Source organism: Oryctolagus cuniculus, chromosome 18, assembly GCF_051225735.1.
Source record: "Oryctolagus cuniculus isolate XC-2025 breed Fujian yellow rabbit chromosome 18, ASM5122573v1, whole genome shotgun sequence".
Taxonomy (NCBI): Eukaryota; Metazoa; Chordata; class Mammalia; order Lagomorpha; family Leporidae; genus Oryctolagus; species Oryctolagus cuniculus.
This window is the reverse complement of record NC_142884.1, coordinates 70,199,383-70,223,472: the sequence shown is the minus strand read 5'-3', so window position 1 is coordinate 70,223,472 and position 24,090 is coordinate 70,199,383. Positions and strand designations below refer to the sequence as shown.

The 24,090-nt window shown below is 47.6% G+C and overlaps 1 protein-coding gene across 1 annotated transcript in view; it reads right to left on the bottom strand.

Moving 5' to 3' along the window:
* Window positions 1–22,506, bottom strand: part of VAT1L (vesicle amine transport 1 like) — a 169,937-nt gene extending 147,431 nt beyond the window's left edge. Inside the window, exon 1 of the mRNA XM_008257643.5 lies at window positions 21,675–22,506. Coding sequence (XP_008255865.1) covers window positions 21,675–21,907 — 233 coding nt within the window. The 5' untranslated portion in view covers window positions 21,908–22,506. The remainder of the gene's footprint in view (window positions 1–21,674) is intronic.
* Window positions 22,507–24,090: the final 1,584 nt, after the last annotated feature.

Sequence of the window (24,090 nt, the reverse complement as noted above, 5' to 3'; positions counted from 1 at the left end):
ATATTTCCATAGCATAACACTTAAACTAGCTGTATAAGTGCAAGTGTAACTGTTTTCTTAAATCCCTTACCTTTGATAGCTTAGCATAGTTTTGCAGTGTGTTTTCATACAGATCTCACTGAACTTTGTACCAATTCCCACAAAATAGTGCAGATATCATTATTCCCATGAAATAATGTGAACATTATGACTCACATAAGCTAAATGACTTGCCAGAAACACACAGTTAGTATATAACAAGGCTGAGACTTGAGTTCAAAGTCTTCAAACTCCTTGTTTATTATATATCACATGACACCATGAAATGTCAAATGCATTCATATGCAAGTGCATCAAATGTTACTAAAGTCAACAACTTCAAGATGAGACTAAAAGGAAAATGTAGAAGGAAACAGATGTAGATGCGTGGGTTTCAGTCCCTGCACTGCCACCGGTTGGCTGTGGACCTTGGCTGAATTGCCGAACCCTCAGCTCATACTGTGTTCACATGATGGTTCTTCTTGTGGGCTCTGCTTAAAATACCCTCTGAAATAGAAATACAGGTCGATAGGGAGAAAGGCTTGATGAGTGACCACTACACGTGTGCTTTGCCTCTCTGTAGAAGCTGAAACCCAGCTGTGGCCCCTGTTCTCTGTACTTTCTTTTCTGTCATCTATTAAGCTAGCAATGTCATTCTATAAAGTCTCATGAGAGATGTTCAGTTGTCTTCATTTCATATTCTGCCAACGCCAACAAATGTTGCTCCCTGATGATGCTACATGCTCGGTATTAAGATGTGGAGCATTTTAATCTCCATTACATACAGAAGAAAGGTGAAGCTCAGCTCATCCAAGATCAGATAGCAGGTGCCACAAATGGGGACTCAGCCCTTTTCATATGACGTCCATAGTTGACCACAAGAGTGTCATTCTGTTGGCTATACACAATGGTAGGCTGCTCTGTGTTCTTGTCCCCAAAGTTTGTTGTTTTTGATATGCTAATAATATCAAATGAAGACACAAATGATTTCTTAAAAGACACCACTAAGTGGATGGGAAAAGAATGAGCACAACTATAGTTGATTAGTGTTCCAATCTGAGATGAAAATTGGCCCAAGCAAGGAGCTGAGCAAAGAGAGAAGTAGCCATGGAGAAGATCCGTTGGCTTCTATTCTCCTAGTGAAAGGAAGGCGAGGGTTGCTCATCTCCAGGGAGTTTAGGTCTCTTGCCATCCTGTCCTTTCTCAGCTTGCCAGTATCCTCAGCATTGACCGTGGGCATCAAAACATTGCCACACAACATTGTGAATGGAAATTTCCTTCTCCCCACAACCTACTTCTTATAGACACAGACCATAGAGCCTCATCATATACTTTGATCTTATGCTCAGTAGAATCCCACACTTTGCCCCATCATTGGCCCAATTAAGAGACCCATTACCAAAGAAATAATCTTCAGAAATCCAGTGTTTTATTATTGAATGATATCATTGAGCATGTCATTTTTTATTTACTCATTTTTGCTTCTTTATGAATAGAAAAATTCTTCCTCAAATCTCAGCATGTGGATTAGTTGTATGGATCTTACAGGCCCAACATAACTCACTACATAAACTGGTGAGGGTTTTTTATAAATTTTGTTTTATTTTGTTTTGTTTTGTTTTTGCATTGACTATTAGAAAACTCTGAGCCAAATTTGGGTTATTTATCCTTTATATTACTTTAATGCTCTACTTTCTATTTCATTTAAAGTTCTGAATGCTTTAGAGTTTCCATTTAGAAATCTTACCAGTAAAGCGATTTTTTAAAAGATTTATTTTACTTATTTGAAAGGCAGAGTTAGAGAGACAGATAAGGAGAGACAGGGAAAGAGATCTTCCATCCACAGTTTGACTCCTTAAATGGCTGCAATGACCAGGTCTGGGCCAGGCCAAAGCCAGGAGGCTGAAGCTTCATCAGGGTCTCCAGTGTAGGTACAGGAGCCCAATCACTTGGCCATCTTCCACTGCTTTCCCAAGTGCATTGGCACGGAACTGGATCAGAAGTGGAGCAGCCAGGACTTGAACCAGCGTTCATAGGAGATGTCAGTGTTGCTAGTGGCAGCCCAGTCGGTGCAGCACAGGGCCAGCCCTGAAGTAGGTTTTCAAACTTCACTGTACATTTACATTCCCAGGAGGCTTGATAAACACGAAGTTTTGGACCCCTCCCTGAGTTCCTGACCATTCTTATAGAATCACTGATCTATCATTTCTTTCAAAACTAAGGCAAGTTCCTTCCAGAATGAGACAGGGTAAAAATTAATAGATGATTAAATGGATATGAAAATGAAAAGCTCTCTCTTTGTCCTCTAGGACAGTTGAATTTTTTGATCCTAGTCCAGAAGATTATGCTCACTCTGGTTAAATGTAGTTTTTATTAGATTAGGTTCATCATTCCAATTCATCTGTCTCTTTCTTAGATCCTAATTCCTTCATCCAAAAATTGGCACAACCCTCCTGGATTTTTATCCTCTGCAAAATGTGGTTATCAGGCCATTGGCTCCTATGTGAAAGTTGCTGAAAAAAATATCAGATAGGCCATCACATTCTTGTTACTAAGGTTATTTGTGAAGATTGTGGAAAGAATTTAAAACCTAAGGGTAGCTGGCATTCGAAGTTCATTCGACCCATAAGCTCTTTGATGCTATGAAATATCTTCCCAACACTTGAACTCACGTGAACTAAGGGCCCCGTGGAGGACAGGAGGCTTCATTCTGGGGCAGCAGCGTTCAGTTCCCTCCCTGCCACACTAGCAAGGGCTGAGCAGTGGGCAGTGTGGCTTGACTGAGCCTCGGTCCATCATTTTGGGGACACATGTCAGGATCATCAAGGCATGTATTTGTTTTCTAACTGTGCAGATCCCAGGCCCAGTTCTGAGTGCCTCTTTAGCCTGGGCACACGTTCCCCTCGCTGTAAGGGCTGCAGAGGACTGCTCTAAGAGTCCCCATGACAAACGTGCCAGAAGGGCTCTCACACAGAGCTTGTGGGTAGAGACCCTCCCCGCAACAAGAACCCAGCAGAAATCTGGAAACCCTCATTCTAATTTTTCTGATGACCGAGACTAGGGAGAAAAGGAATTGATTTGTGATTGGTAATCACAATCAATAACTTTTTGGGCATACTTGCTATGTATGAGGCATGATGGTAAGTGCTTCGTGTGCAAGATATCATCTAGTTTTATAAAACCATGAACAATGCTGAGAGACAAGTGATGTGACCCCCATTTCACAGAGAACCAAACTCCATGTGGCACAGTGAGGTTCACAAAGTCAAGGAGTGAAAGCCAGCCATGTGAACCCGAGGCCTAGGCTCATGACTACTGCACTTTGCTTTCCTTTTGAGATGTCATCACTCCATTTTCCCAAGGACAGGCCCTCTCCAAGCCAGTGGCACATGGAGTGTTTACTCTACATTGAGCAGTAAAGTAGGTACTGGGCACTCAAAGTTAACAAGTGAAAAATTCTCCTGGAGAAACATAATCATAAAAGCTAATTATAGGGGTAGGCACTGTGGCATAGTGGGTAAAGCCACTGCCTGCAGTGCCAGCATCCCATACAGGCGCTGGTTCCAGTCTCAACTATTCCACTTCTGATCCATCTCCCTGCATATGTGCCTAGGAAAGCAGTAGAAGAAGGCCCAAGGCTTTGGGCCCCTGCACCCACATGGGAGACAAGGAAGAAGCTCCTGGCTCCTGGCTCCTGGCTTCGGATCCGTGCAGCTCTGGCAGTTACGGCCATCTGGGGAGTGAACCAGCAGATGGAAGTCCTCTCTCTCGCTCTCTCTGCCTCTGCCTCTCTATAACTGTCTTTCAAATAAAAAAATAAATAAACTTAAATTTTAAAAACAGCTAATTGTTTTTTTTTTTTTTTTTTGGACAGGCAGAGTTAGACAGTGAGAGAGAGAGAGACAGAGAGAAAGGTCTTCCTTTTCCATTGGTTCACGCCCCAAATGACCACTATGGCCAGCGCGCTGCACCGATCTGAAGCCAGGAGCCAGGTGCTTCCTCCTGGTCTCCCATCGTCACTCTCAGGATGTACCTGCATCCTGGAAATAGGTGGCCTTTTCGATGACCTGTCAAGACCACTTTTTTATTTTTTTGACAGAGTTAGACAGTGAGAGAGACAGAGAGAAAGGTCTTCATTCCATTGGTTCACCCCCCAAATGGCCGCTATGGCCGGAGCTATGCCATTCCGAAGCCAGGAGCCAGGTGCTTCTTCCTGGTCTCCCATGTGGGTGCAGGGCCCAAGCACTTGGGCCATCCTTCACTCCTTTCCTGGGCCACAGCAGAGAGCTGGACTGGAAGAGGAGAAACCAGGACAGAATCCAGCGCCCTGACCGGGACTAGAACCTGGGGTGCCAGCGCTGCAGGCATAGGATTAGCCAAGTGAGCCATGGCGCCGGCCTAAAAACAACTAATTGTAATACAATGTGATGTATGGTTTTATTGCATATAGATAAAGTGCTTACACAGCCATCAGGATTTGTGCTAATATGTAAAATAATAGTGAAGTCAAAACATCAACCCTAGAACTTCTTCCTCATATCAAAACTAAAATTTAGGACCCACTAATCAACCTTCCCCTGTTTCTCCCTCCTCAGCCTCTGACAGCCGCCATTATACTTTTAAATTCTATGTGATCACCTTTTGTTAACACTCTACATATGGGTTCTGGAGTTCTATCACACAGTAGGGTGATTATCAGAATGCTAATATACTGCATATTTCTAAGTAACCATGAAAACCCCTAGCAGGTAAGATTTTTGATGTTTTCGCCAAAAGGAAATGTTCAGTGTTTGAGGAGAGAGATCTGTTTGCCCTGGACACTGCATAGTGTGCTCTTGTATTGAAATATCAATGGTACCCCATAAATAGGTATGCTCTTTTAATTACAAATATATTAACACCCAGAAAGAATTTCCACAGAGCTATCTTCTGCAGTCACCAAAGCTAAGTTCGCTTTAGCTTCTTGCCTCATCCTCAGGGTAGGCTGAAAATTGGACCTCACATTTTTCATCTCAGAAACAGGAAGGTAGTGTACCCAGTCAATAGGGCGCCATGTGGATTAAGGGTGACAGTAACTATAAAACAGTAAATCCCCAGAGTAAGTACTCCATGACAAGCAACTTCTGTCAGCACCGTCGTCACCATCATCATCGTCTTCATCACACAAGGAAGGGGTCATAGGTCAGATTCCTAGCGAGGCAGACCCTGAGATCTAACCGGGAATTCAGCAGGACAGGGTGGGGTGAGGGATGCACCTGGGCACAGGGAGAAGCTGAGGCCAGTTCCTGAGCCAGCAGGGTGGCTTGAATAATTCTGAATCAAGGCAAGGGATTGGGCTGTTCCCAGGTGAATCTTGGGCAAGGCAGCTTCCTTCGGCTGAGGGTCACTGCTCAGGAGGCCCTGGCCACGCGCTGTCAGCAGCCATCTCTCTAGCAGCCGGAAGAGTGAGCGCAAGGGTCCTCCAGGATGCTCTGCTGGCGTATCCCAGAATCCTCTGCAAGCAAGATGGTGTGATCTCCCCTTTGGAGTTCTGTTCCCTCATGGTTACAAGTAGTTAGCACTGGCAGTGAATATTTATGGAATCCCTTTACCTGGTGGGCCCTGGGGAGGGAAGATCTAGCTGTTCTTATGAGTGAGAAGGCAGACAAGAGAAGGAGATCTTTAGATAGGGACCATAGGGACCTGAAGAAATCAAGCCATCAGAGACAAGGAAGGCACAGAGACTAAGGAAAAGAAAACAGAAAAAGTTAGGAGGCAGATGAACTACTGAACGACACGCAGGATTGCTACACTACTTGGGAAAGTCTAAGAAAGAAAGGGTTCTCTCTGCATCTGTGGGAGGGATCACAGAACCCTGGAGGAGATGCAGGCACCAGGAAAAACATCACCAAATTGCAGGGCCAGTGCCGTGGCTCACTTGGTTAATTCTCCGTCTGCTGCGCCGGCATCCCATATGGGCGCTGGGTTCTAGTCTCGGTTGCTCCTCTTCCAGTCCAGCTCTCTGCTGTGGCCCAGAAGGCAGTGGAGGATGGCCCAAGTGCTTGGGCGCCTGTACCTGCATGGGAGACCAGGAGGAAGCACCTGGCTCCTGGCTTCAGATTGGCGTAGCTCTGGCCGTAGTGGCCATTTTGGGGGTGAACCAACGGAAGGAAGACCTTTCTCTCTGTCTCTCTCTCTCACTTTCTAACTTTATCTGTCAAATAAATAAATAAAATAAAATAAATTTATTTAAAAAAATCACCAAATTGCAAATAGGAAGCAGTCACCAGCACTGTGCCGGGTGAGCAGTGATCTCGGCTCCACGGCAGCCTCTCCCAGCTCGGGAGAGAGCTGAGCAGACCAAACACGAAGCTTCGCACTGAGTAGCAAGGGAGAGAGCGCCCTTCTTTATTCTGGTCTTGTCATCTGCTAATACGTTCACCAGAGCACTTCACTCCAATCCGCGCGGGGTCAGGCGGCAGATGTCTGATTCATTTCCTCATTTCCTGAGGAGCTGAGTTTTTGTTTTGGTTCCTTAATCTCAGCTGATAACTTGAAAATGCCTAGGAAAACAGGCATTGATCTCAGAACATCTTGTTTACGATGCTCTTCTTTTTCTTTTTCTTTTTCCCATTTCGGGTTGTTAGCTCAAGGCTGTGAGCATAGACTGACACAAATCCACCGTGGAAGAAACAAACATTCAGTGGCCCAGATAAGCACACCTCTTATGCAAATCTTAAGGTGCACTTCTTGTTTAAGAACAGCCAGCATTGCGCGGGGTGGATTTTGGGAGGGAGAAGCCAGCTACGTTCAATCGGAGGACAGGAGGCAAACGCTTCAGATGCCCCAGTCCCTCTTGTACCCATTGCTGGCCCATAGGTTTCTTTCTTTCTTCCTTCCTTCCTTCCTTTCTTCCTTCCTTCCTTCCTTCCTTCCTTCCTTCCTTCCTTCCTTCCTTCCTTCCTTCCTTCCTTCCTTCCTTTCTTTTTTTTGACAGGCAGAGTGGACAGTGAGAGAGAGAGAGAGAAAGGTCTTCCTTTTCCGTTGGTTCACCCCTCAATGGCCACTGTGGCGGGTGCACCGCGCTGGTCCGAAGCCAGGATCCAGGTGTTTCTCCTGGTCTCCCATGCAGGTGCAAGGCCCAAGGACTTGGACCATCCCCCACTGCCCTCCCGGGCCACAGCAGAGAGCTGGCCTGGAAGAGGAGCAACCAGGACAGAATCCGGCGCCCCGACCGGGATTAGACCCGGGTGCTGGCGCCGGAGGCGGAGGATTAGCCTATTGAGCCACGGCGCCGGCCCCGTAGGTCTCAATACTGGTGCCCTTGAGGTTTGTCTCCAGTTAACCCTGCCACCCTCTTGAACCACTATTTTTATTTTTGAACTATTTATTTAATTCAGAGAGGGAGAGGGAGAGAAACAAGCACAGGCTCTCCCATCCACTGGTTCACTTCCCAAATGCATGCAGTGCCACTGGACCGGTGCTGAAACCAGGAGCAGGAACTCAGCCCAGGTCTTTTGTGTAGGGAGCAGGAACCCGTTACTCCAGTCATCACTGGTGTTTCCCAGCGCCAACATTAGCGGGAAGCTGGAGTCAGGAGCCAGAGGCAGGAATCAAATCCTGGCACTCCTATGTGGAACGTGTGCATATTCACTGGGAAATTAACTCCTAGGTGGAAAATCCACCCCTAGCCACTATTTGTAAACAAACAAGCCACTGCAGCCCTATGGGACATGTGAAATTCTGACCCATGTGATTTTTTCTATAATCTATCATTTCACTTATTAACTAAATAATGCTGTTGTCTCACAACACGCCTCCTGTACACAGTGGCCATGAGGGCATCATAGTTTGGGGAAGTTGTACAAGTCCTTTGTTGCTACTAGGTCTGAGAAAGGAACCCTATTAAGATACTATGTGCATGTTAGTATCCAAAACACACTTCAGTAACATTTCCTACATGGAACACAATAGCCAAGGGAACACATTGACAGTGCAAATATCTACAGCAGGTTTTCAACAAAACAGAAAAGCATGATGCGAGTGGGGCCAAGTCGAGCTCTCCCAGATTCAAGACTAACCCTTCTGATTGTTGGACCTGGAGTTCTTTATCTACTCTCAGCCCCTCCTAGGAACACAACAGCAGTATTTATTCCTGAGAATATTTCTGAAAAGGTTACCATCTCTGTGCTCCACAGTTGAGGCTGACCCAGGCATCCATTTCAAATGAGTGCTAGGCAATGATGGGCATCATGGAATATTCAATATTGTCCAGTTGAAATTCAACAGATGCTCTGTGTTTGGGGGCTTGGCTGGGCACAAGTGTTACAGCACTGACAATGACATCTGTGCTTCTCGGGAGTTCAGAGACCAACAAATAAATAACTACACGGTGTGACAATTCCACAAAATGAGGCTTGCCCCAGGGTCATAAGCTAGCACAGAGGTTGGTGGTTAACTCATTTTGCTGGGGTCAGGTGCTTCTCACAGGAAAGCACTACTCAGGAATCAGTGTGTCCTTTGGTCCCCTTCTCCCAGTTATTCCACCTCCACCCTCTCCTGCTCCGTGGAAAGCTACAGACTTGATATCTTCCAGGCGAATCCACAGAGAGGCAGGGTCCCTATGGAGAACCGCAATATTTCTATTGTGACAGTTACTTCCTAGGATATTGCTGTTAATGACAATAATATTTAGAACACAGTTGTTTCAGTAGAAAGAAACAGGCGAGTGAAGGCTGAAACAGCCCGGTCACAGAAATGTTCTGGGTCTACGGTGTCCTGTATGGGAGCCACTGGTCATAGGTGGTCACTAAACACGTGCAATGAGGTTACCATGGCCAAGGAGCTGAACTTTGAATTTTTCCAATTGATATTTAAGTTGGATTAGCCTACGAAGGAAGCCGTAGCCAAATCCCTACTCTACTCTCTTCTCTGTAGACTAGGAGCAACTGTGGAAACCTGTCAGTGTTCAAAGCATAGCACAGGGCACATCAAAGGCCAGTGAACAATGATTCGTCCACCGAAGGTGCAAGTAGGAGTGATTCAAGCAAGCGTTTTCCTTCCTCCATCTCGTTAAGGGAATTATCTCTAAGCCATGCTTGACTGACTGCCTTGTGGTGTGTGCTGGAATAATGGTGAGGGGGAGAACAGAGAAGATCAAAGACCTGCGTGAATGGTGACGTGCCTTAGAAAGAGCAAAGATTTACTCTTGGAAGGCGAAAGAATAGCTGTGAAAAGTGAGCAAAGATGGATGCCAGGAGAAGAGATACAAGCACAAGGTGTTAACATCTGGACTGCAGGGAGCTTGGAGGGAGTAGGGGGCATGAGGGGGGAACAGAGATGGGAAAACCACATTTTCAGGACGTTTCTCTCTGTGGCACGAAAGGATGCAACTTTGATGTGTTGTGGAGGACTTCACAGTTTGATCGTATTGTCAATGACTTGGAAGTTAGCTCTCTATTCAAGAGCAAAACAGCTGCAGCTATCTTAAGGATATGACAGGAGGAAGATCAGGAAAAGATCAGACGGCTGTTCAAAGGGCAAAAGGAAGGGAGGGAGGGCAGGCTCCCAGGAGTGCTACTGGCTGCGGATAGAAATATGGAGGCTCACAGGGCTGGGAGGGTGGGAACTGCCTTTGCAATTTATTCCCTGTGACGGCTGGGTCCCTGAGGTCTGGCCTGTCTCTGGAGCCAGACAGAGAAGGTCCTTGAACCTGCATACTTGTTCAGGAAGGTGGGTGCATCGATGGCTATGTTGCACATCCCCGGTTCTGGCAGCAAAACACTGAGTCAAAGTTTATTACGAGGTCCCCAAGTGGAACAATTTTAGTGAGTTTAGCGAGAAGGATAAAGAGAATCCAATTACAAAATCATTCAGACCAATCACAGGAATGGTGGATTTAATAGCTCCCCATTAGCTGATTGAACTAGGCATAGCACAGATAAATGAAAAGCAATTTTTTCTGATCCTAGACAAGGGATGCTTTTTTTTTTTTTTAAGAAAGTCTGTAACATGATGGATGGCCTGTTCAAGATGCAAATGTGTCTGTGTTGGGAGGCAGGAGGGCACTATGGGAGTGCAGTTTGTAAGTCTCATCCAAGTTCAAGGAAATCACAGCACTCAGACTGTGTGAGCCCAGAGGACTGCCCCACTGTGTCTCTGTTTGCGTGGAGAGCAGCTAGGTCTCATGAGACCTACAGCAGCAAAGTGCCCTCCCTCTAAAGGGAGACGGAGAGAGAGACTCCAGGGTTGGATGAAGACACGTGCAGCAATGCATTCTCAATGTCGCGTTTGCCACCTCCCTGGTCACCTTCCTGCTTCATGGTTTGTGTCTGGGACAGGGCTGTAAAAGGTGAGTAAAAGGAAGAGAAAGTGTGGGAGAGAGAGACCCTAACTTACAGTCCAGCTATCTTTACCTTACTAGTTGTTAGCTCTTTAGAAATTTCCTCTACCTCTTTTTTATTTATTTATTTTTTCACCTTTGAAATGTTTGGGATCTCCATACAGAGATCCTTGGCACAGTACCTGTGGGCATAGAAAATGCTCAATAAAAGCCATTAGGATAGTGATGACGTAGATTAATGATAAGAATGTCCTTAAGAACAACCCCAGAGAGTGTAAGCCCAAGCTGAGAGCTTGATTCTAGCGAGAATGGAGAAGAAATGGGGACATATAGCCAGCACTGTGGCACCAGCATCCCATATGGGTGCTGGTTCGAGACCCGGCTGCTCCACTTCTAATCCAGCTCTCTGCTATGGCCTGGGAAAGCAGTATAAGATGGCTCAAGTCCTTGGGCCCCTGCACTCATGTGGGAGACCCGAAGGAAGATCCTGGCTCCTGGCTTCGGATTGGCACAGCTCTGGCCATTGCGACCAACTGGGGAGTGAACCAGAGGATGGAAGACCTCTCTTTCTCTCTGCCTCTCTTTTCTCTGTGTAACTCTGACTTTCAAATAAATAAATAAATCTTAAAAAATAAAAAAGACATGGGGACATACAGACTCCAGTGAATGGTAAAGGGAGCAGGACAGGGCAATAGGAAAGGGTCGAAATCAGTGAGGGAACCAGGATAAGTGTGTTTCTCGGCATCTGTGAAACCCTCCCTGGGGAGACCTTGCAGTCCTCTGGAAGTGTGGACAGTGGAGGCTGGGGCCTGACACCTATGGAGGAAGGTAGGAGCACACTCATGGAAATGCTGTCTGTTCTGAAGTCTGTATTGGACATCCAGGCTGATGGGGCTGGAGTATAGGAGCACTTCAAGAATGCCTGGGGAAGCACTCTTGGAATACAGTTATCCGGAGCAGTACGAGGGTTCTCTCTGAGATCTCTGGCCTGCAGCACTCAAGGGAGCTGATGTCAACCAGGAGAAGATTACAGTGCGTCTTGACAAGCCAGAGGCCCACAGCGCCCGGCTCAGGGGAAGCAGTTATCAGAGAGGGCAAAGGGTGATCGTCTGGCTCCAAAAGAACAGGGTGATCTAAGGAGAAGTAGGAATCCCTGGAAACACAGTTCCTTTCGTGTTCTTGAGTTCTCATGCAGACACCTGCCTGCTGGAGGTGTTGGGGGCGTCTGCCGTCTCTGGTTGGAGAAAGCTGATTTGAGGGAGGGGAGTCTGAAGCCATGCTCACTTGGAATGGCCAGGTCTTATTTTTTAGTGATGTGGCAACTTCTACAGAAGTATACAACTAACAGGGCTGGAAGGGTGGAAGTTGCCTTGGATGAGACTTACAAACTGCACTCCCATAGTGCCCTCCTGCCTCCCAACACAGACACATTTGCATCTTTGAACAGGCCATCCATCATGTTACAGACTTTCTTTAAAAAGCCCTGGGAGAAAGCTGGCAGCGCATTTACTCAGCCCTAAATGCTTATGGAGTGCCTACTCTTAACCAAGCACCTGGCTTGGTGTTCAACAGTTACTTGATAATAGCAAAATTTCTTGGAATTTCTAACATTACCAGACAGATTCAAAAGACAATGGGCCTTCAACTTAAAATATTATATAAGTAGTTTAATGTGATTCAACATCTTTGTGCTGAGATATAAGAACCCAGCACAGGGAAGGGAGTTGCCTTCTCCAGTCCCTTCTCTGATTCTTCACTTTTTCTGGGTAGACAATGGAGCCTCCTGTCTGCTTGTGATGGGCACCACTTTGACCAGTCCAGTGTTTCTCACCCTCATTTTCTGGTAACTGCCCTCCATTCCTTTTGGAGTATCTACCCCTCCCTCTTTCCTAACATACACACACAAACATACACACACAGTCCTGGTGGGGCTGTCCATCATGGTGCCCCATTTTTCTAGCCCAGGGTAGGAGTGTATCAGATATAAATGTGGTCAATCTCAGCTCTTCATTTCCTTAGGCAGGAAAGAGAGAAAGAAGAGCAAAAGATCTCTAGGAGCTGGTGTGTAATTTTCTTTTTTTTCTTTTCTCTTTCTCTCTCTCTCTCTCTCTTTTTTTCTTTTTGAGAGGCAGAGTTAGTGAGAGAGAGAGACAGAGAGAAAGGCCTTCCTTCCGTTGGTTCACCCCCCAAATGGCCACTACCGCCAGCACGCTGCACCGATCCGAAGCCAGGAGCCAGGTGCTTCCTCCTAGTCTCCCATGCGGGTGCAGGGCCCAAGCATTTGGGCCATCCTACACTGCCCTCCCGGGCCACAGCAGAGAGCTGGGCTGGAAGAGGAGCAACTGGGACAGAATCCAGTGCCCCAACCGGGACTAGAACCTGGGGTGCTGGCACCGCAGGCGGAAGATTAGCCAAGTGAGCCGCGGCGTTGGCCCTGGTGTGTGATTTTCAAAGGGCCAATCAGATCCTATCCTTGATAGATGAAAATTGGGAGAATACAACTCTCTTTGTGCTGGGGCTTGCTGAACTTGCATAAGGCAGCTGGAGCTAAGGGCTTCCCCTGTTCTCAGTCTCAACAAGAGACATCATTGGAGTAGGAGCATATGAAGCTGACTCTTAGAGAGAGAGAGAGAGAGAGAGAGGATTAAAGATGGGAGGAGAAGGGGAAGGAAAGGGAAAGTCCAGAACTCTAGGGCAGATTCACCATGCCAACCAGCCATCCAGCATGGCTGAGATAAAGAGAAGTCAGGAAAGCAGTGACTGGTCTTTCTTATGGAGACTTCGAAGCTTGGCCCGGTTTCAGGCACACAACTGAAGCACCATACATTTTGGTTCCATTTTTTCCTTTGTTCATCTGGGAATTATTCTTGATCTTCTTGCATATGTCATGACATCATGGCACATCCTGTGGTATTGTACCCTTTAGGGGAGACACTTGAAGTCTGAATGGGGGAATTCATTCAGAAAAATGTATTAAGTATGGAGAGATTTGCTAATTGTCCTATTTCTCTACATCTCCTCACCTGTTGAACACACTTTATGATGCAGGCATTATCGTTTCATTCAACAAATAATAAATATATCAATTTTATTGCTAGACACTTTAGGTACATTATATTTCTTTTTATGCTTACATGAAAAAAAAAAAACTTGGTGGGTACATTTGAGCAAACTGAGGTTTCAAAATGCTAAGTCATTTTCATAAGATTATACATAGGTAGCCAAAGTGATCAGAGCCAGGACTGGAATCCAAGCCTATATCCCTTCCAGCATTAACTATTTTATAACCAACAAACATGCTGTCTCCCATCAGGTTGGGTGTGTTGTCATTGCTAGACCAAGGAATGAGTCGTTATCATTCTTTGCACAGATGATAATTATCCTGCATGGGGATTTGGGGACTGCAGTCATTTGGCGAGGAGTTTAGGAGCGAGGAGACCCACTGATTTGGCTTGGGTTCTGTTCAGAGGCACTGTTAGCACTTCTCTGGCTTCAGGACAATGTGGGTGGAGATTTGGCCAGGTTGGGGGTTACTGACAAAAGAGACAGAAAACAGAAACTGATCATATGCTCTCAAGAAGCCATCATGGTCAAAGATAAAACAGCTCCTTTCATTGGAGCATCTGTTTTTGTCTCCTGGGCTTCAAATGTAAAATTCTCTCCTTTTAATACCATGTTTCAGCTGATTTTCTGTAAGCAGTCACACTTGGAGGACCCAAACTCATTTGTGACTACTGTCTGCCCTCCTTTCCTATGGAGAATCTCTTCTCGCTTCTAATGAAACTCTCTCTTCTATGACAAATGCCAAAGTGGAAAAAGATTCCTTTAGGAAAGAGAAAAGCCAGGAGCAAGGGGGCCCAGAGGTGCTATTATTTCATGGCTAGGTGAACGCCAGCAGCAAGCTCACAGGCTGTGGGATTTTCATACCTTTGAAAAAACAGCAAACTGAGTTCCAGAAGCTGAGTTGTCTATGCACCTCCAGCTACCAGAGAAATCCCTGCCACCACCCATGGGTGTGTAAGCAGAGGGCTGATGGGAGGGTGGCATTAAACAGTCCAAGTCCACTCCCAGTCCTGGGCATAAGATTTGAAAGCCAGCACCGTGGTCCCAGCTGTAAAAGTAGTCTGATGGGGAGCCAGGAGATGGCAGTTCTGTCTTTGACATCTGAGTGATTCAGGAAGGAAAATAACCCGTATTGAGGACCTACCATGTGCAAGACGCAGTAGGACTTGCACAGACTCTCCACCGTCCTTTGTAACAATACTTACAAGTGGCTTTTATCCCCAAGGTGAGGACATGTGCAAACTGGAAGTGCTTTTTGCTTAGGATCACACAGCCACAGGGAGGCAGAGCGTCTGGACCCAAATCTATCGTGGCTTCTCACTATCTCCACTCAACCTCTGAGTCCAAGTTTCCTCTTCTAGTTAAGAAGAATGCTAACTTCTGGGCTGTGTATCTCTTAGCATGTGGTGAGGATCAGATGCAGAGTCAGTGTGCAGATTGGGGTCTGTCTCTGCAAAGATGCTGCACACGGGGAGGACAGGGTGGGTGTGATGTGTGATTACTGTCACCCATTGCCTTGGACGCCATGAGCCCCCTGCCACTGGTTAGTTCCTGACTAGTGCCTGTGCAAGGGCACTTCAGAAAATATGTGAATAATCTGAATTAAAAGCTAAGCCTATTTGGCGCACACATTTTTTTGAAGTCTAGGTGTTATTTTTTCATAGACAGCATTTTTTTTTTTCAGGAACTTTTTGAAGACCTCCCCTCCACCTCCATAGGCATGATTTAAAAAAACAATTCCACCAAAAATAAACTGATCTTTTAATACAATTTTCCACAAACTTTATGAAGATTCCTGTATATTTAAGACCTGGCTATGGTGTATAGGAACCTACTGTATATCAGATGTTCTGTAAGCTTTTATCTCCATTTGATAAGTGAGACAATTAAGGCTTATGGAGCTAAGCAACTTGCTCAAAAACACGTGGTTGATAAAGAACACAGCAAAATGTTAACTCATGTCTGCCTGAATCCAGAGCCCAGTGCGCTAACGGACAGGTGGCTTCCCGCCCACGTCCACTTCCCAAGCACTGGGCTAATGAACCTTTTCCAAATGCACCCAGGCCGTCATTCCTGCTCTACCTTCAGGTGCTTCCTCTGGATTCCAGGTCATTTTTAATTTCTTAATTTTACCCCTCTGCATTTTAATCACGAGGACATATTTACTACTAACAAAAGTAATCAGAATCATGACAAGTCGGGTGTCTTTAGTGAATTAAAATGTTCCAAAGGGCATTATTAAGCTATTTGCAATTTACTTCTCTTATATTTTCCTGAAACTGTTTCCACTTGGATGCATCCTATTTCGGGTAAAATATTATTACAGCTTTTAATTTCTGAATCTTGACCTCTGCCCCACGTATTGTTGCCAATTTTCTCCTATTATTGAGGTTATTCTTTAGTAGCCTTTTTTTTTTTTTTTAAGAATTAGGAGGAAGAGAAGAATATATAGAGATACAGACTGAGGGAGAAGGGGTGCAGAAAGGAGAAAGGACAGAAGGGCTTCTCTACCAGTAATGAGATCACAATGTTATCGGGGAATGAGATAGCTAACCACAAGCAGAGGCACAAAAGGGGCCATCAAAATATACTTCTTGGTTTTCCCCTGAGACAGACAGAGGATCGCTGGTTCTGGGTTTCCTGTCTTCCTCCTTACTGGACAAGCAAGAAGCCATTGCATTACGGGACGAAGAGCTGGCATTGTCCCCATCCTTAGCCCTCATCAGCAAGGATACAACTAAGGAGAAAATGGAAACTTCAAAAATTAAAAAAGACCCCTGAGCTGGCTGGCAGCTGCATCTGTTCACCACCAAGTGAGACTCAAGTATGACTCAGCATCAAGTCATCACTTCCTGTCAAACCCTGATGCCCCCATCCAACACAGCATGAATCAGAACACTTTATTCCAGCCTCCAGGTCACAGTGGTTCCTGGCTTGGGCATTAGAGATTCTCTGCGCAATTTCTCCACTTTGCAAACATCTGTGTCACTTAACCTCCTGGAGTCCATTTGCTTATTTGAATAAACACAGGGAATATCATGTTGGTCCTATTTCATTGCATCAACCTTATTAGCGACAGTTTAATGCTGTGTTGTTTGGGGACATCTTGTACTCAGTCGTCAGTGTGGCAACAGCCCTATCAAGGTGAAGGAAGCAGAGGAAGGTGGCCCAATATCTTGCTTGTATCCCAGGAGTGATGATTGTTTAATCAGCATTCACATTCCAGCTCAATGGTCATAGCAATTTGTTCCTAGGTGCTTCCCCAAAACACCCCATTCCTCACAAATTTAGGGAAAATGAATGCGGTACAGAAATACAATGGTTATTTGGGCGTGGGGAAGCAAGCAGGATGGAGCTGCAAAATTTTTAGTCTTATCAACCTCATTTCAAATCAGGTATCCATGGCTATTTTTCCATATTCCTGTCTCTGTGTCTGTCTACCTCTCTGTGTCTCTTGGTCTCTGTCTCTCTTTTTCTTTTGTACATTGGTCATTGGGTCTCTCTGACTCTGACTCCCCCGTGTAAGGAATCCAGGAACAAGCAGACCTGGATTTTCACATGGCTCTTCCATTTAACAGTCTGTGATCCTGACCTGTCTCTGAATAGAGAAAGTAATGCTGATCTTGTTGAGTTGCCATTAGGATAAAATGAAACAGAGCGTATAGAGCAGGCAGCTCAGTTCTTGGCTCCTAACAACTGCTCAATAAATGTTACTTCCTTCCCCTCTATTTCCAACTTACTGCACCTCCATGACTTATTAGAATCTCACCAATCTTGGCTTCCTTCTAGTGTGGCCTGCCCTCAGCCCACTTTCAGATCAGCCAATGGAGCCATGACTGGCTGGAACCATTTTTCATCCAATTGGTCTCTTTCCAGCAGTTTCATATGGTCTCTTGTTGTAAATCACTCCGGGAAAATAAATGTCCCCAATCCATTAGTGCCTTTCTACCACAAGCCAATGTGAGCCACAAACCAGACAAGGCTTGTTAATGGCCACTTAAATGTATTCCTGCAGTCCAATCTGGAGACCCTCTGCCAGCCTCAGGTCCTGCCATCCCCTCTGCAGGACACACTGCCTTGTGACCAGGCTGATGAGGGCCACAAAGGCACAACTCCGCCCCTTATCAGTTAAGGGGCCACATACTCTGATTTGCCTAGGACAGGCCCAGTTTACCTCTGCTAGCCCAGAGATGTTATCAGTAATGCCCTCTTTCACTTTCAGAAGAGCTCCAGTTTACATGATAAGCTACATGGATAATAGTTTAGACCATCTATCAGCCACTTGTTATATGGAAAGCATCATCACCAAGGTCTTTACCCCTGAATCTCACTTAAGCTTCCTCACTACGTCATGAAAGGTGGTGCCATTTTCATCTCCTTTTTATGGGCTGGTTTACGCAACATGGCCAAAGTCAAGTGCTGTAAAAGGCCTTCTGTGGGTGGTTTGCCCCTCCCCCAACTGCCAGGGGTGCCAGCTACTCATGGCTCAGAGCTGTCCCTTCCCCTGCAGGACTGTCCTTAAGCAGAAGCCACCTGCCCCTGAGACAGTCCACACGCCCACTTCGGATGTAGCCCATTGCCAGTGACACGGAAGGCTCTCCTGTTCCTTGCTTCATCATGGGACATGTCCTTGACTGGCTCCACTACTGCCCCAGCCTGCTTCCCTTGCTTTTTTTGTCCTCAGTAAACCTCTTGATAAAGGGTCCTTGTGTCAGTCTCTGGCTCTAAGGAGTCAGATCCAAGACACCCATTTAGCAAGTGGCAGAGCAGGGACACATAGCTAAGAAGGTCTGACTCAGCCCCTAAGCAGAAGTGACCTGATCTTGCCTATATGACATACATGATTAGAAGGATAGCCTGCAGGTTGTTTGGTCATCAAGAAGCATAAATAGGATAGGTCCAGATATGACAAGAGTCTCAACAACAACCCTTCCTATTGGATGCCGACAATTGGCTGGCCTCTTTAATGCATCTGATCCTCTCATCCACAATAAGGTGAGGTTCCTCTCACTGCCCCCACTTTACAGATGATGAGACATGCCCAGTGAAGTCACCTGGGTAGGAAGAAGTGACATTTAAGCTTACATCCAAGTCCATCTTTCTCTAAGAACCACATGCTTTTTCCTCTTGCTGTGTAAACCATTCAATGAATTCTTGGAGAAATGGGTCTTCTCCCATTGAAGTTGATGGTTTTTTATAATTTGTTCGTTTATTTGACAGATAGAGTTACAGACAGTGTGAGAGAGAGACAGAGAGAAAGGCCTTCCTTCCATTGGTTCACTCCACAAATGGCTGCAACGGCCAGAGCTTCACCAATCCGAAGCCAGGAGACAGGTGCCTCCTCCTGGTCTCCCATGTGGGTGCAGGGGCCCAAGCACTTGGGCCATCCTCCACTGCCCTCCCAGGCCACAGCAGAGAGCTGGACTGGAAGAGGAACAATCGGGACTAGTACCCGGTGCCCATATGGGATGCCGGTGCCACAGGTGGAGGATTAACCTAGTGTGCCATGGCACCGGCCCCTAAAATTGATGCTTTTATAACAATTTAGAGAGAAGACTTCTCCCTCCAGCCCCCCATCCCAGCACTTTTGAGCACATATCTCTACTTTGTATAGGAAGCCATATTACTCTGGGAATAGCCAGAGAATGTTCCCTTAAGACAAAAAAGGAGAAAGGGAACCATGTTTATTGAAGAAAGGAAGGAAAGCAAAGCTAAATGCCAAAGGTTCAGAGAGGCAGATTGCATTTCCTGAGATTTTTCCACCAAGGGAGTCAAAATGAGACAAAAGGAGAGGTGGGTTTAAATCCTAACTCCACTATTTATGTTATTTTTGGGTGCAAATTACTTAATGTCTCCAAGCCCCAATTTGCTGCTCTATAATATAGGAAAAATACCTACCAGTCCATGCATTACAGAAAGTAAATGAGACAAAATTTGTCTATCTTTTTGCTTCTCTTCCATTATCATAAAATATACAGAGTAGAGTAACTAGCTTGAACTCTCATTCCAGCTCTGACTAACACTGGTTCAGATGAACCAGCAAAAAGCATATCTCATGTGTTGATAAAAGGTTTTCATTAAAAATAGAGAGCAGATAAAAGGTGGCTCTTCATCCATGAGGCCATCAGCTGATTCATAAAAATACAGAATGACTCATTCTGGATCCCAAGGCTAAAACTTACAATCAGTGAGCATCCTCAGCCAGCCACTCTCAGCCCAGTGAAGAAGGAAGGGCCCAGCGAGCCAGCTTCACAAGGCTGTTTCATCCTCCCTTGCAAAACCGATTAACTCTGCTTCCAGCTTTGCAAAAGAAAAATCAATCTGGGTACTTTGCAATACTGTATTCCACATGCACCCCCTTGCCTGCTTGGCTTTCTGAACAACTGGGGTATGGAATCTGCAGTCACTATGGTGTGTGTGTGTGTGTGTGTGTGTGTACGCACGCAGCTCCACTGAAGAACAGATTCGTGTGCCTGGTTTTGAAAAATCAATCTGCTGGCCTTCATCTTGACATTTATTATTTCAAAATGCTTCGGTTCTGATGAGCATTGATGCAGTTAGCATAAGGTTAGAGAACACGGACCCATTTGCATTGCCCATAATGCTCTTATCTTTAAGAACTAGCTGCAATATTTTCCACTCTCTGAATATACATTCTGACATAGGAGTCCTGTAACCCAATCTTCAATTTGGATGGGCGGTCATAAATCACACACACACAATTGTGTGTATATCCATGTGTATGTATATGTGTGTATACATATAATATTTTTGGTGTTGTGCTCAAGGAGGTACAGTTACCTATCTACAGTTTTAATTGCACTGAGTAGAAACTCTTCCACCAACCGGTGAAGAAAAACAGTGACTCAGCCATCCCTCCTCCACGTTCTTTCCCCAATCTATTCTTCTAGCAATAACTTTCTCAGGATGCTTAGTGCACCAAGCTTTGGGGATTTATTGTCAAAAGGGGTAGATATAAGCTCTACCTTCTGAGCCCCATCAGCTTGGATCAGGAAGAGTTCATAAAGAACTGTATAGGAGCCCCCCCCCCCCCGTTTGCAAAAGCCTCTTCCTGCACCCTAAAATCCCCAGAGAGCCCTGGAGTGGCGCTTAAGAGTGGAACACCACCAGCTGCTCACAGGACTGAAGCCAAGGAGAGATTAGTACCCAGTGCCCCTAACAGCTGCCTTCTCACTGGCACATGAAGCCTGCATCTGCTGTCAAGGTGGCAAAGGGAGGGGCATCTCCCGTACATTTTTCTTGCCTGGATTCTGGGCTTCAGATCTAACCCTACCCTGAGCTGGCTGCCGCTGCTGCAGCCTGAAGGGACAGACGCACCCCGTGTGAGCGCAGCAAACTCCCTCGGACCCCTCACAGGCTGTACGAAGTGCTGGGTCCAGGGACCTTCTCCCGGGAAGCCCTCTCCAGAACTTCAGGGAAAGGATCAGACCACGCAGTGCCTGCACGCAGGAGGTTTAAACATCCCGGGAAACCTCAGCTGAGCGTGGGTGCGGACTTCTCCCCCGAACAGTGCCGGTCAGAGGGCACACCTTACAGTCTGGCTCCTTCTGAGATGCGAGTTCGGAGCAGGTAGACCAGGATTCCCCCACCGCCCCAGAAGAAACACAGAGGAAGCTCCCGGGGGAGGGCGAGGGTTGGGCTGCAGTCCTGGCCTCACCCCTCCCCTGGCTGAGTCGCTCCTTACCTAACGGTCTCCTCCTCTCCCCACACCAGGCCACAGGAGGGAAGCGTGCAGGAGGGGGCACTCAGCCCCGCACCCTGCACCCAGCCCCATCAGGACAGAGCACCGAAGGTACAAAGGTTGAGAATGGAATCCCGGCCAGGCCACTGCGTGGCAGCTCAGTGACTCTGGGCAGATCCCTCAGTCCGAGCGCCAGTTTCATCACCTAGATGGCCTCTAACTCATGGAGTCCCAGAAAGTATGAAATACGATCGCACATGGAAAACTCGGAGAACGGCGGCTGGCACTCGCTAAGGCTACTGTCACTGTTACTTATCTAACCATGTGAACCCCCGACCTCCCGTGCGGGCGGGTCCCCCAGGAGCTCACTCCTCCCTCCGGCCTCCCCCGGACCCGGCCTGGGAAAGGTGGAAGACAGCTGTCAGCATCTCTCCAGCCTCTGCCGGCCGCGGGCCACAGGGCGCCTGGTGGGGACGCGGCGGGGGTCCCCGCGGCAGCGGCCGGGACCAGGCTCCCACCCGCCCGGAGCGCGCACGGAGGAGAAAGCGAGAAAAGGCGCGGATACTGGACCAGGCTTTGACGCGGATCTTGAGCTCGCCGTCCTGAGGCTCGGGCATGGGCTTCCTGGAGAGCCGCAGCTTGTTGAGCCCCCCGAAGCCGGTCAGCACCACGGCGCGCATCTCCTGGGCGTCCCCGAGGCGGTGCGAGCCGTCGCCGCAGCCGCCCTCCGCCGGCTCCTTGTTCGCCTCCTTCTCGATCATCTGCTCCGTCTCCTCCGCCTTCTCCACGCCTTCCTTGGCCATGGCGCGCGGGGACACGGGGCGCACGGGCTGCGGTGGCTGCGGCGCTGGGGGCTCGGGCTCCGCTCGCGCGGGTTCCTCCTGTTGAATGTGGGATGCTCGGCCGTGCAATGGCTGCAGCCTCTGCGAGCGGTGCCGCGGTCCACAGCCTCCGCCGTAATCCTCCTAAGAGCCGCGCCTAAGCCTGCCCCGCCCCCGCTACCACCCCTCTTCCCTGCCCAAAGCAAGCCTGGACAGCAGTCTCTTAACTAGTCACGGATGAGGCTGTTGGTCGCCCCCCAAATCCCGGATCCGTCCGAGATTCGTGGGTAAGACACGCCCAGAGAGGCCGCCTTGTCCGGACTCGCAGGTGCAGTACTTGGTTATATACGGCGCAGGCTCGGGCGCCTTGAAATGGACAGAGATGAATGTCTGGGCCTGGAGGCTGCCTTCCCGCGACGGGGTTGCCTTCTCTGCCCACACCGATCTGCGGGGACCGGCGAGCTGGCCGGGAAATTGGGTTGTTTCCCACACCGCCGCTTCCGGCAGGTGGCAAACTATGGAGGTTTCACCCTGAGCCCCGAAGGGTCTTTCCCTGCGGTCCTGCAGCCTCAGCCCGCTGCTCATTCAGCCGCATCCCCTGGGCGGCTTTAGGATGAACAGTTCTCACCTCCCACGCCATTTCGGGTCATTCCGGAGGTTCCGCCAAAGAACCCTGGGCCGGAACAGAGTCCTGTTCTGGACCCCAGAAGATTAAGGTGTCCCCCCTAGACACACACACACACACACACACACACCACACAGTAGCTGGCTTTTTGTTTGGCTTGTTATGCAGCCCTTTGCAAAAAAAAAAAAAAAAAAGAGAGAGAGAGAGAGAGCTCATAGAAAAACTTGGATTTTCTAAAAAAAAAAAAAAAATAGAGGGAGAAGGGTGGCTTTCTTGAGGCCATTTAAGGAGGGAGATGCAGTGGGAGCATGGGAAGGGTGTGTTCTCACTGCCGGACTTGGGAGATTCGCTCAACCCTCCTGAGACTCAACACCCTTGTCTGTAAATTGGGTGCACTAATTTTGCTTTCTGCCTTGTGCTAAATGGGGGAGGGGTGGATATGATTTCAAAGACACTGTGGTGCTTACCTTTGAGGAGTTCCAGCTCAGAGCCTGAGGCCCAAAGGACACAGTCAAGGAAAGGCTGGACATGGTGAACGACAGAGTGCGAGTGGTGCTGACCCCCTCCCCACACCCCTCTGCCTTTTTTTAAAAAGATTTTATTTATTTAAGTGAGAGGACAGTGAGAGGGAGAGAGAGAGAAATGTCTTCCTTCTGCTGGTTCACTCCCCAGATGGCCGCAACAGCTGGAGCTGTGCCAGTCCAAAGCCAGGAGCCAGGTGCTTCTTCCAGGTCTCCCACGTGGGTGCACTTGGGCCATCTTCTACTGCTTTCCCAGGCCACCGCAGAGAGCTGGACTGCAAGAGGAACAGCCTGGACTAGAACCGGCACCCATATGGGATGCTGGCGCCACAAGCAGAGGATTAACCCACTTCGCCACGACGCTGGCCCTGCTCCTCTGCTTTAAGTGCCCTGGTCTTCTAATCTTCAAAATGAGCGTTACATCCCTGCCCGCCGCACCTGAAGTCCCCTTGGACTGGAAGGCGTGCTCCACCTCTTTGTACTGGTGTAAATTTCCACTTCTTTCTCCCCTCCAGCATCTGTTCCTTAGAGAAGGTTCTCCAAATTCCAGGCTGGATCTGGATCCTGTATTTCACGCTCTCCGGTTAGCTTGTGTATGATTACCATGGTCACATCTGCTTTATTCATGTGACCTTCAGAAGTCCCACTGGGAAGCAGGAAAGTGAGGCAGGGAGTGACAGAATCCAGTGCAGGTGCACTGATGGGCGGGTTACCCCACTGGACAGTGAGTCTCCCCAGGGCTTAGACATGATTATTAAGTAGTAAAATATGCTCAGGAAAGGCTTCTGGAATGAATGCTGGAGCCAGTGAATGCAGCTGCTCTGTGGGAGTCCAGGGGCAGGAGCCATGAACTTGTCCAGGGAGTTGGAGAAGCCCTAGCCAAGGAGGAGAGGTTTGAGGTGGACCCTGGAGGATGAGACTGGTTCTTCAGGCAGGCAAGGCCACAGGCACCTTCAAACACATAGTAAGGTGACAATCTAAGTGACTTTGAGGAGACACCATGTTCACAGTCACTGGAC